This window comes from Myripristis murdjan, chromosome 11 (assembly GCF_902150065.1).
Source record: "Myripristis murdjan chromosome 11, fMyrMur1.1, whole genome shotgun sequence".
Classification (NCBI taxonomy): Eukaryota; Metazoa; Chordata; class Actinopteri; order Holocentriformes; family Holocentridae; genus Myripristis; species Myripristis murdjan.
The window spans coordinates 25,187,029-25,199,660 of record NC_043990.1 but is presented as its reverse complement, the minus strand read 5'-3'; the positions used below and the strand labels follow the sequence as shown (position 1 = coordinate 25,199,660).

Here is a 12,632-nt window from a genome sequence, read left to right as displayed (position 1 = left end):
AAAATCTCCTTTTACGAGAGACATGGCCAAGACAGCAGCAATCCCATATAATATAAAAATAGAACATATTAAAAACAGCCTTACAGATAGCGTGCACACACACTCTAAGCTCTCAGAGGGAAAAAATGGACTGTCAGAATACTTGAGCAATTTTTTTTTACAATATTGTAAGTATTATCTGAGGAGGTGACGTGTGTGGCGATCTGTTTGCAATCTGATTATCGGCGTTCACACCATGGCGCTTAAGTGTCAGGTTTAAATGTAATCCAGCTAAACCATATCTGGACACAAGATGTGTTTTCCTCCCAGGTGGCAGTTAAGGCCATTATAATGTTTCCTAATCCTTTAAACGTGCAGCTTTAACCAGCTTCCAAACAGGAGAGGAGGAAGTCATAATTAATGGCCGTGCTTCTCCCGTCAGTTGCCCGGGAATTGGCTGCAAGCGCCGCTGTCAGCATACGAGCATGTACTGTAATTCCCGGCGGATGAGAGACTTAATATTAGTCTAATTTTATTAGCTCTGTAATGAGATGATTGACTGGTAAGGGTTTTGTTTCTGTGTACGCTGGGCTCCCGTTAGGCGGCGCGGAGGACCTGTGACCCGTCCCGGTGGTAATGTTTGGAGAAATGAGTCTCGACAGCAGGGGAGGAAATAAATTTTAAAGCAGCTATGAAAATAGACGCGCTGCCAAACGCATGCACATAAGTATGTACGCCCACACCCGCCACGCTTATGGCCTCGCTGACTTTGTGGACGCGGACACGGACGCACGCTTGTTCTCTGCTCTGTTCTCGTGCACACATGTACGCCCCATAGGAGTTCTTGGTTTAATTACCTAACCTGTCTGAAGGGAGACTGGAGGTCAGAGAGGTCGGCCAAGTCTCATCAGTGGTATTCAAGCCCCAGCGATACTGTAATTTATATCACCGGACACACACTCACGCATACACGTAAACACACACAGCAATTTAGTGATTGAACACGGGCTAATTAGCTGTCTGGTACAAGGAGAAAGTGGCAACGTGAAAAAAACAAAATCCCCTGCTCTTTCACCTTTGCAGAGGTGGTTTTATAGCAACTATTCATCTCTCTCAGTTTAATCCACTGAGTCGATGGTTTTCTCCCTTTATGGCACACTAAAGGTCACACCTAAATCTCAAGCTACATATGTGTTTAGACCTAATTGTGCAAAATGTAACAGAAAGCATCATTATATTAAGAAATATTTCACTTAAATCTATGACAGGTGAAGGTGTCAATGTGCCAATCAAATTTTGTTGATGTGAATTAAGGCATAATCATAAAAACACAACAGTACAAAAGAAAAAAAAATCAGGAACAATGCAAATGCCAAGGGGTCATTTACAGATAGTAACTGCTCACACAAATTAACTCATTAGACTAATTTGCGAGGCTTTGTACCGTCTTCATACAGTGAACATTCAAAAAACCTGCATTAATATTGTAGTTTTGCATGGATGAAGCAAAACGAGTCGATTAGATGAGTTGCTGAGAGCTTTTTTGTGATTTTGTGGTTCTCTCTGCTCTAGTAGGTGTCAGTTGAAGGTTTGCCACAGTTTACTGCTGTGCTCAACTTCCTCATGCACTTCATGCTCGTGTGATCGATTGCTTGTTGCCACATTAGGCAGGTCAGGTTGACTTTTCTCCAGCTGTTTTTCACACTGGTTGCCTGGATCAGAACCAGAACCTAATTGAAACCGATATAAATTGAGCTGGGTCAGCTCTACCTTTTCCTGGGTGAGTTGCCACATGTAAAGACAAGTTATGTTAGGCTAAAATCACAGAACTTATACGGAGCAGAAGGATTGTTCGCCGTGATCATTTGGCTGGTACAGAATAAAATGGTGATTCTAGTTTCATGGCTAAAATGCACCAGAGATCTCAAAATTTCACGGCACATTTGACGTTGCCTGAAGGCACCAGCACACCTGCGTGGTTGCGCCGCACAGACGAACGAGTGAAACAGTGTTTTGTCCAGTCAGGCTGTTTGAGATGAGATGAAGATTAGGGGATGTGGACACGCCGCACAGCTGATCTGACACACAAACACACAGCTGGCCAGATAAACTGCTGAATGTGATCAGTGGGCTAGCGCTTGACGTCACCGGGTCGCATTCGGGATTATCCAGTGGTTTTAGAACACTGCCCAGCGTGATGATGCACTTCAGAGACTTGTTGAGTTACATCACATGTGCTGTTGCCAGGGAGCAGAGTACTGTAACTGGTCAAAGTCGGTGTTGTTGGGCTGTCCCAGCAGCTCACCCGGTAGAACGTGTACCCATGTACCACTTGTTAAGGCTGAGTCCTTACCGTGGTGTGGTGGGTTCGAGTCCAGGCCCAGTCTGTTTGCTTCATGTCATCCCCTCTGTCCCCTCTGTCAAATAAAAAGCAGAAATGTCAAAAAAAAAAAAAAAAAAAAATTAAAAAAAAGTCATATCATTAGCCTCGGGAAGGAAACAGCTTTATATTAGTTTATATAATTTTACATAATGCACATACCATTTTACAAATTAGGATTAATTCACAAAGTTGGATTAGTGCACATATTTTTACATAATGCACACACTTTACAAATTAGAATTAATACACAAAGTTGGATCAATGCACGCATTTTGACATAATGCATATACTATCACAGATTTCTAATGCACACATATTTTTATAGGTCTTATGTTCCATTTCTATTTCTTATCATTTCACTTATGCATATACATTTTTTTTTTTTCGATTGAGAATCTGAGTAACTGCAGCTGACCCAATGTCCCCACTGGGATCAATAAAGTATTTCTGATAAAAAATGTAAGTTTTGCATTTGTTGCACATCTCAGCTTGAGAAGTTTTTGTCCCATTCATAAATCCAACTCCTTGCGTTATCTTGTTTGGCAATTGCTGGAATTTGTTTAATATTTCATTTCTCATTTGTTGCTTTGTGACTTTAGTGACCTACCACTGTTTGCTGGCAAACGTTTTTTCCTCTCTCTTGTTTGTCATTGGATGCTGACCGCCTCTCTGTTAAATCACTGGTTCCTTATCTCCTGTTTGCTCATCTCTGATTGGCAGGTTTGAAAAGCGGCCTGGCTGGTGTTGTAGTCGCTGCTGTTGTCAAGGAAATCAAGCATCCTGTCCCGTTGCCATGGGGAAACAGAACAGCAAGCTGCGGCCGGAGATGCTGCAGGACCTCCGGGAGAATACCGAGTTCTCCGACCATGAACTGCAGGAGTGGTACAAGGTACAAAACACACACACACACACACACACATACACACACCGCACACATAGCCTAGTGTGTGTCCAGTGTCTGCATCTATCTTCTCATGTGCAGTGTTGGATGGTTGCACATTACAGTGTTATTGCTTTTTCCAGTAATGAGCATCACAACAAATTAGTTTTTCAGTTCCAGTAGTAATATTACATTACTAATTAAAAAAAAAAAAAAAAAAACAAATAGGTTGATACTTTCATTATCACCCTTCTCTATATCAGACTGAAGTTGAATTATCCAGACACTATGATTACCCCGTTCCTCTTAATGGTTTTCATCAAAATTTGCCATCATCTTCTCACACAAGTCCAAATTAAAAAGGGCAGGCGTGTCTATTTTCTCTAAATGAATAGATTACCCCAACCTCGATATCACTGGAGGATGTACTTGGAGTTAAAACCAGTTCACCTTCCTTTTTATTTGTGGCTCGAACATTTTGGGCAAAATCCCCTTTTTCCAACTTACCCAGACTGAGACAAGATGTTTGTTACCATTTTCACCTCTGCCCAGAGGTTCAGCACCTATTGGTAGCATTTTGTATTAGCTTAGCATAAAGACTTGAAGTCTATAGGAGTCGTTAGCCTTGCTCTGTGTGCTTGCTCCCAGTGTATCTTGTGTGGATTTGAAAAACATGTCTTTTAATATATATATTTAGATAAAGAGGAGGTCATTATAGGACAAGTTAGAAGGTGGAACTAAAACCACTGAACACATTTATCCTTTCGTCTATTGTAGCCTGTAGGTAGAGCCGGCACAAATTAACTTTTCCTAAAACAAACTCTCATTTGTTTGTTTTCGTTCTAAGACTAATGAGTAATGAGCTCAGCGCTGCTTATGTACAACGCACACACACATGAAGGGGTAGACCCAGCTGCACAAAAGATATTTGTATCCCCTCATTTATCTGTAACACTGATACAACAGACAATATGACAGTGTTTATTTCTCTCTGTGGTGGTGCAGCATCCTCCCAGCCTGTTAATCCGGTGGGGAGACTGATGCCCGTTGCTGTGCTGCCCACTGTAGCAGAAGGCTTCTTTGGCCTTGAGCAGATTTCTAGACCAAAGCTCGGCATGATGAAGTGCCACAGTGAACTGAACGAATTACCTCATCTCTTTTGTGTGTACGTGCATACGTGTGTGTGTGTGTGTGTGTGTGTGTGTGTGTGTAAAGTCTGGATGGCTTAATGCATGGATTAGACCTATGTAACAGCTGCGTGAGCTGTCCTGAATAAGAGCTGTAGATGTTAAACCATCCTCTCCCTGACCCATGACTTAAGCCTTGTTGACTCTGGGTTAGCAAATCAGGCTCCCATCACACTGACAGTGATCATGATTTTGCCCACTCCCAGCAGATTTACAACTCATATATAAAATGCAAATGTTTACAGACACCCAGTATGTGTTTATAGACATCATAAAAGGATGGTAGGGTGCCCGGAGTCTCTGAAAATTTATTTGGCCTGTCTATGTCAGCTATTTAAATCAGTACTTTGAGATGGCAGTGAAAAGTTTTAATGCTCTCCTGTGCCAAATGTCAAGGCCAATGCCAATTAAAGAAGGTTTTTTTTTAGGAGCAAAGCCATGTTGATTTTCCGCTCTCACTCATGAGAATCTTTGATAGGCTGACGAAAAAGTAATTTCACTCTTCAAATTGGGACAATGACTCCATCACCTTGCTCCTTCTTTGTCGGTTGCTTCTGAAAAAAGAAAGGCCTTCAGTGCTTTAAAGTAGCACAAGCCTGACATGACTTTTACCTCGCTTCACTCCTCAAGCACAATCCTCTGTTAGAAAATATATGCCGTGAAAGAAGGTAGAAGTGCTTTGTGCCATCGAGTGCCCAAGATTAAGCCCCTCTTAGAAAATACCTCATCACTCTTTTCACAATGGATGTTCTACTTGTATGAAGCTTTTCTTCTGGAAGCCTTGATGGGCTGGGGGAACTTATGTCAAATCTTTTTGGTTCCTTATGGCTCCAAGTTGCTTGGAAAAGGTTTTATTTGGATCTGTTATTACATGGTTGAGGTGACATAAATGGTGCCATGTATTGTGTGGTTCTAGATTTGAGAGAGCAAAAAGGACTTACTTGTTTGTTCTCTTTTGTTTGCAGGGCTTCCTGAAGGACTGTCCCAGTGGAAACCTGAACGTGGAGGAGTTCAAGAAGATCTACGCCAACTTCTTCCCCTACGGCGATGCGTCCAAGTTCGCCGAGCACGTTTTCCGCACGTTTGACACCAACGGCGACGGGACAATAGACTTCCGGGAGTTCATCATTGCCTTAAGCGTGACGTCACGAGGCAAGCTGGAGCAGAAGCTGAAGTGGGCCTTCAGTATGTATGACCTGGATGGAAATGGGTACATCAGCCGCGAGGAGATGCTGGAAATCGTACAGGTGAGACAAGATGGTTGGAGAATGAAGTCTCATTGGTAGAAAAGCTTGGGGCGACGCATTTTGATTATAAAAGACAGTCGATTGAACCCTTCAGTCATACAGTGTTTATAGCCATATATGTTGAATGCCAAGGATAGAGGATGATAAGTGCATTTCTGCTGGAGGTTCTTTAAGTCACTGTTCAGCTGGCCGTGTTTCTCCAAAACAAGAGAGAAAATATGTTGGGATAAGGCAAGTCATAAAGGCTGTCACACGGATGAAACAGCAGTGGAAACTTTCCTATCTGGAAACAGGCTCAACATGTTTTCAGAGCCAGGCTGGATTTCCTCCCCTATCAGTGGAACAGGCCTCGGCCACAAACAACAGTCAAAAGCCTTTTGTTAGCGTTTCCAAATGTTTGGTTTCAGTTACTCAGATGGGGATGTTTAAAATGACAAATGTCTGGGGTTAGATGACCGAGTCACAGAACCAAATTAATATTGCAAGCATCCATACCAGGCCTAACCTCGGTTTTTGTAAGTAAATATAGAGGCAGATTTGAGCGTTTGAGCTGTCCAATTTGGCATTACCAGGAGGTTAAATATGGCTTGTGGTCCTGGCTGCAGGCCACTGTCATTGTGCCATTTGAATTTCCCCAAAGCCAGCTACAGTAAACTCTGTTTGGACCAACCAATCCAAACAGGAGAATGCCTCACACAATGCCAAACAGTTGACATCTGCCTAGCAGAGCGCAGATTTATGCAAGTCTCACACTCAACATATGAATTTAGGCACGTTTATGCATGAGTGTATGCATGCATGACGTATGAACTGTGTGTGTGTGCATTGTGACAGTGTGTTGTGCGATGCAGTGGCTTGGAGTCCAGGACAAATTTCCTTGCAGGACAATAAAATGCATCTTAAGAAATCTTAAGAAAATACATGAATGTATAATTATAGCATGTGCTTGGAGGCTCAGTCACCACTGGCACTACTAACATCCTTGCTGTGCTGAGTGAGAAAGTGGCACAAGCAACAGTTTGCATGAAGAATGTTAATTCTTTCACTGTTGAAAGGCAAGAAATGGAGAACCTCACAAGATTATGCACTGCATGTGTGGCGATACAGAGGGCTTCCCAGTATGACTGTGTGAGTAGGGGTGTGCGTGTGTGTGAGTGGGGGGGTTGTGTGTGTCTTGTGCATGTCGTGTGCACGCTTCTGGGTTTTCTCACGGATTAGTGAGTTAAATTTAACCAGAGTTTATCCCTGAGTGTGCAGAATACTGGGATTATCCTCAAGCTCATCAAGGTTACGCACCACTGGATGAGAGAGGAGGGGCCCATTGTGTTATTGTACACAGAAACAGCAAGAGAATGTGCAGAAAGTGTCTCCATTTTATTGAACAGGTGCATTTTGAGAAAAAGAGAAACAGCAGTTCCATCATGAGCATAAAGGCCGGGAAGTATGAAAGCCTGCATCAATGGCTTTCACTATTTCGTTCCAATTTTCTTTCACAGTTTTCACAATATTTGGCCCTTCACCCAGCTATTCATCCTTTTCGGGGAGGGAAAAGAACTCTATGTAGAACTTTATAATCCAAATGATACAATTTTAGAGCTGGCATGACTTATCAAAAGGGCTTGTATTACGCCTGCTACTGTACCTTTGCCTCTGAGAGTGCTATACAGTGACACTGATCTACAGTCAGTTTTACATCCTATACTCCCAATGGACAGGATTTAATGGGCACGCTAGCTGATTGCAGATCTGTGCCTCAGGCCAGCTGATACTCAGAGCCACTCTGTGTTCACTTGCAGAGATTAATTTAATGCTATCAGGGGACAGGGGGCCGTCGTGTCGGCCTACAGATAAAGGTGTATCAGTTCAACACGGTGAGCTGTGCTCGTAAACCTGCGACCACCCTGCTAGTGCACTCCGTCTCTGTCACTGTGCAGCCATGCAAACTCTGCACGGCTCTGTATTTACGGAGAGCCTGCCTAGGGAGCAGCTCTTAAATGTCAGCGAATCATGTGAACTTTTGAAAGCACCCTCACTGGCGTCTTGAAAGCATCAGGAACTTAGATGTTTCAGTGCATCCCTGTCGAGTTCCCCTCATGAGTCCCCACCGGCCTGGATTCATTTATCTTTCTGCCTCCCCCACCCTTTCTTTCCCTTTGTCTTTCAGGCCATCTACAAGATGGTGTCATCTGTGATGAAGATGCCAGAGGACGAATCCACGCCGGAGAAGAGGACGGATAAGATCTTCAGACAAATGGACCTCAATAATGATGGTGAGAGGAACAGGAAACTGGGATAATGAGAGATACAGACGGGAAGAGGGGAAAAGAGGAGTGGAGGAGTAAAAGATTATGTACACAGCAAACACGTCCACTGTAACCAGTCAGTTGTTCTCATATTAAGTCTAAAGGCAGATCGCTTATTGTGTATGTCTATATATTTTAACCCTATAAAGCCTGAACTATGAAAGAATTGACAGAAAATTCCAATTTTTTGAAATTGAACCCTTTATTTAGTCCTATAACAAAATACATAAAAAAATAAAAAAATATGTTATTACATGGCCTTTCTGGTGTATGAAATATGATATGTACTTGAAGTGCCAATGGTATGGTCCAGGGTGAACAGGGGAAGTGTTCAAAGGTATACAACAATATTTTGGTCAAGTATTGATTAAACTGAAAATGAAAAATGGAATTGGAAATGTGTATCATATATGATACAAATGGCTTTATAGGGTTAAGTAATTTACATCTCAAATGAAAGTGTTAGGTTTACAGTGAGCTATTTTATTATGCATAGCACGGGTTCCTTGCATGTTGGCATGAACAGCTCAGACTGTAGAGGAAGAGGAGCATCACTCTGGCAATGACAACAGCATATTTACTGTTACAGAGCAGTGAAGTATAAAAGTCTCCATCGTTAGGAGTAACTTACCTTTGATTCTGACACCTCGCTTGAAATCACACAGGCCAGAGGCAGGACAGCTCATATTTGCTGAGCTACCGGGCTCCTGAATCCCATCCTGCATCAAAAAAAAGTGCCACATTTTAGGATGAGGCAGCAACAAGAGTTTGCATATTACAAGACTCAGCAACAAGGGACTTAATAGTCTCTTTCATACCAGGCTTCAAATGGGAGTTGATGAGACCCTGAAGTCTGCTAGTTCAGGTCTGGTAGGACTGGAGCCCGAATACTGAAAGCTAAATGGGTAGATGTCTGCGTGTTAGAATCAAAACCAGCAACTGCAGTGAAGAAGTGAAGCAGAGGATTAGGGTTTGGACATGCAGATGGATGATTCAGTGCAGTTTTACAAAGACGGTTGGAGGTGTGAAAGAAACGGACTTTCTCCGTGATAACAGCTGCTTCCATATCCATCCTGCTGCAGTCTCATTGGCCAGCGTGACACATCTACTCTGTGCATCTTCTCACACTAGAAGTGCGACAGAAATAACAGACATGTTTGAAACTGGTCCAGCCATCTCAGACTGTCCCAGACTGCACTGGGAGATCGGGACGTGATGTGCTGAGTTTCTCACACTCTGTGAGCTGCAATATGCTGTTTTCACTCCAGTCTTGAAAATTTGTCTTGGACTGTGTGGGACACCCAAATTGACTGTGATTTTGTATGATGTGTGCCAGGCGGCAGTGCTACTTTAAGATGGACATTTTAGCAAGTTACAAAGGATGGACAATTCATGCCCTGTCATACTTCTCCAAAGTGATGTTTTTTTTCCCCCCTCATTTTCTTTTTCTTCTCCCCCTTCCCTCTCCTTCTCTGTCTGTCTTGCAGGCAAATTGTCCCTGGAGGAGTTCATCAAAGGTGCCAAAAGCGACCCCTCTATTGTACGGCTACTCCAGTGCGATCCCAGCTCAGCCTCCCAGTTCTGAGCCCCGCCGCGTCCCCTTCCTCACCCCCCTCTGTTGCTATTGAAACAGTTGCTAAAATCAATGCATGATGGTTCTCGTCTCTCATATCATTTCTTTTCTTCTTCTTTTTTTTTTTTTGTTGTGTGCAAGATGGAGGAAGAATTTTAAGGAGGATAAAAGAAATATCCGCATTATCATTTCACTCTCTTTTTGTTTGTTTTTGAGAAACGAGGGAACGCTCATACATTAATGATCAGTCAACAGAGAACACAGTTTTGCCAGGGAGTCTGCTAATGTTCTGGATTTGCTCTCTCGCTCTCTGGAATGTAGGATTTCCAGCAAGTTGATGAAGTTTTTTTTTTTTTTTGTCTTTTTTTTTTGTCTTTTTTTTTTTGCAGGACGGGAATTAACCTATTTTGAGAACCATGCATGGCCCTAAGTGTTTGGCTACACAGTCTCGTTCTGTTACTCCTCCAACGCACAGCTCCTCTGTCCACTTTTATATCCATATTTATGTGTATATACATATACATATATTGCATGTATATATATATATATATATATATATGTATATATATATATATATATATATATATATATATATATATATATATATATATATCATAAGATAAGATGAATAGACAGGTATATTTGTCTTCATGTTCAGTACACACGCTCTGGCATTGAAAGGCAGTATTATGTAGCTTAGTCTTCTGCTCTGGTCTGACTGGGTCGTGGGTTGGGTGGTGGTGGGGGGTGAGGGGTGGGATTTTACTGCTATATGATCTTTCGCTGAGGAAAGAAGGCCGAAGATCCCATTGGGTTTTTATCGATGTTGATTGATGTTTTACTGATTTTTAATTTTGGGTGTTTTTTTTGTATATAGCATTGTTTTCCTCATTAATGTTGTTTTATTTATTCATTTCCATTCTTACTATTGTGGTTGAACTTTGATATGTTGTTGAAGATGACCATATTCCAGTTTTTGAAGGGCAAATTGTGATGCAGGGAGAGAGAAAAACATGATATGGACTTGAGAATGACCTCTCTTGGATTTATGGATTTTGTCAGGGGAGGAATATCAAATTCCAGTATTGACAGGGAGCAATGAATGCAGATGGGAAAACGTATCAGGAGATTCCATAATGCATTTGATCAATGACACCAGTAGCACATATCGTTTGAGCCCCCACGGGTGTATAAAGTATGGCTGTGTATTCGATTCGAATGTGTGTGTGCATGTGAATGTGTGCGCCGTATGCTCGAGGCTAACTTTTACAGTATTATCATGTGTTGTTTCTTAATTTGTAAGTATTTCAAAGTTCTTTATCAATGAGTAGTAAAGTAAGATAGTCGTAATCTCTCACACACTGCATGATCCTATACCAACCAGACGACCTAAACCAACAAAATCCACAAAAACAGTACTGCACAGCTGTGTCTTTTTCTGTAGCTCTGCAACCTCCTCGGCACTGTACCTTTGGGACAAAACTACCCCACCTTCTTTCCTCTGACAGACAGAGAACTCAGTAAGGGCTCGTTCATCACTCTCTAGCCGAATGCTTTTATAACCTCCTCCATTAATCTGCTTACAGAGCAGTTAGATGAAGGGACTTCTTTTACCACATAGGAGCAAGTTACCAGTAGTCATTTAAACTCGGTCAGATTAGGGTTTTTTCAGTTTCCAGATACGATCGTCTGAACAGAGATCGATGGCTACGTTCACATGCACACTAATATTCTCTCAGTACTGGAGAGACTGAAGCATTCTGTTCCTGGTACACCAAGTTTTCTGTCTTAGACAAGAAACCACAACTTTTTGGAAGCCTCTCCAACAAACTATACGCCTTAACATGTTTTTTTTTTTTTTTTTTTTTTTTTTACTTTTAACTCAAGCTTTTAAGGCTTTAAGTTCAGATCCTTTGATTTAACCCTTTGAAACCCTGAGCAAATTCACTCAATTAAAATATGGGGAGGGGAGGTGATAAGCAACTTTAAAACAAACAAACAAACGCACAAACAAACAAAAAAACAGGAAAATTATTTTAAAAAATGCAAAAGAATTATCAGAAAATTAATACAAACAATAAATAAATAAATAAATAAATACTTGTATCCTTGTATCCTTGTAAATACATAAATAAATAAAACACAAGAAAACTAGATTCATAGTATAATTCTATATTTAAAATTAAATTACAAGAAAAAAAAACATAAAATTACCACAGAATTAATGAGTGAATAGGTGGGAAAAAATTATCCCCACAAAAGTAAAAATACAAAGAAATAATGTGAATTTAGTAGATGAAATAAAATCTGTCAGAATGAAAAGCTGCTCCCAGCTTCTGGGTTTCAAAGGGTTAAGACATTTTAAGACTTTTTTGGGACCCTCATATCCTGTTTACAGCGACACCGACAACTTCTTATCCAGGTTACGAGACCCAGGAAAAGGCATCCAGTACATCATCTGGGTTACTGACACACATTAACATAAACATGTCATCCCATTCATCATAAAGCTCAGTGTAGCTGTAAGAAATTCTGTTTATTGGTTGGTACATAAATCCAGAGATGACTGAGAGTGGCATGTTAAAGGTGCACATAAACAGCCCAACTTAAATAAACCTGCGCTGGGACAAAAGCCAGTATCTGAAATGTTATGTGCATGTAAACAGAGCCGCTGATTTGGGAAGGTTGTGGCTGCAGCCGTGCCGCCACCACTCTGCACTATGTGCACCATACCTCTGCTGCCAGCTCACTGTTGCCATCTGCTGTTTTGGACGTTGCTGTGAATGCATTTAGCAGTAAACCAAAGACAGAATCTCATAAATATGAATAAAATGAAAAATGAAAAAGACTAATTCAAGGAACAAGCTAAAAATGGTATGCACTAATTCATAGTGACATAGAAATTGGAAAATATTGCTAAATGACATCATTTTAGGTTAGTTCTACTTGAAATGATTTTTACTAAAGAGGAGTGGTTTCCTTGATGTTTTCACATAAAAAAAACAATCTGGCCTTAAAAGCAATCTTCAGTTCAATCTTTATAATATGTTTTTTCATGGTTCACAGGTAAGGAGGGCAGC

The 12,632-nt window shown here is 41.3% G+C and overlaps 1 protein-coding gene across 1 annotated transcript in view; it reads left to right on the top strand.

Annotated features, from left to right (window-relative positions):
• LOC115368419 (hippocalcin-like protein 1) overlaps window positions 1–9,937 on the top strand; it is a 36,142-nt gene extending 26,205 nt beyond the window's left edge. Inside the window, exons 2-5 of the mRNA XM_030064534.1 lie at window positions 3,083–3,251; window positions 5,395–5,676; window positions 7,841–7,946; window positions 9,467–9,937. Of these exons, the coding sequence (XP_029920394.1) occupies window positions 3,156–3,251; window positions 5,395–5,676; window positions 7,841–7,946; window positions 9,467–9,564 (582 nt within the window). The 5' untranslated portion in view covers window positions 3,083–3,155 and the 3' untranslated portion in view covers window positions 9,565–9,937. The remainder of the gene's footprint in view (window positions 1–3,082; window positions 3,252–5,394; window positions 5,677–7,840; window positions 7,947–9,466) is intronic.
• Window positions 9,938–12,632: the final 2,695 nt, after the last annotated feature.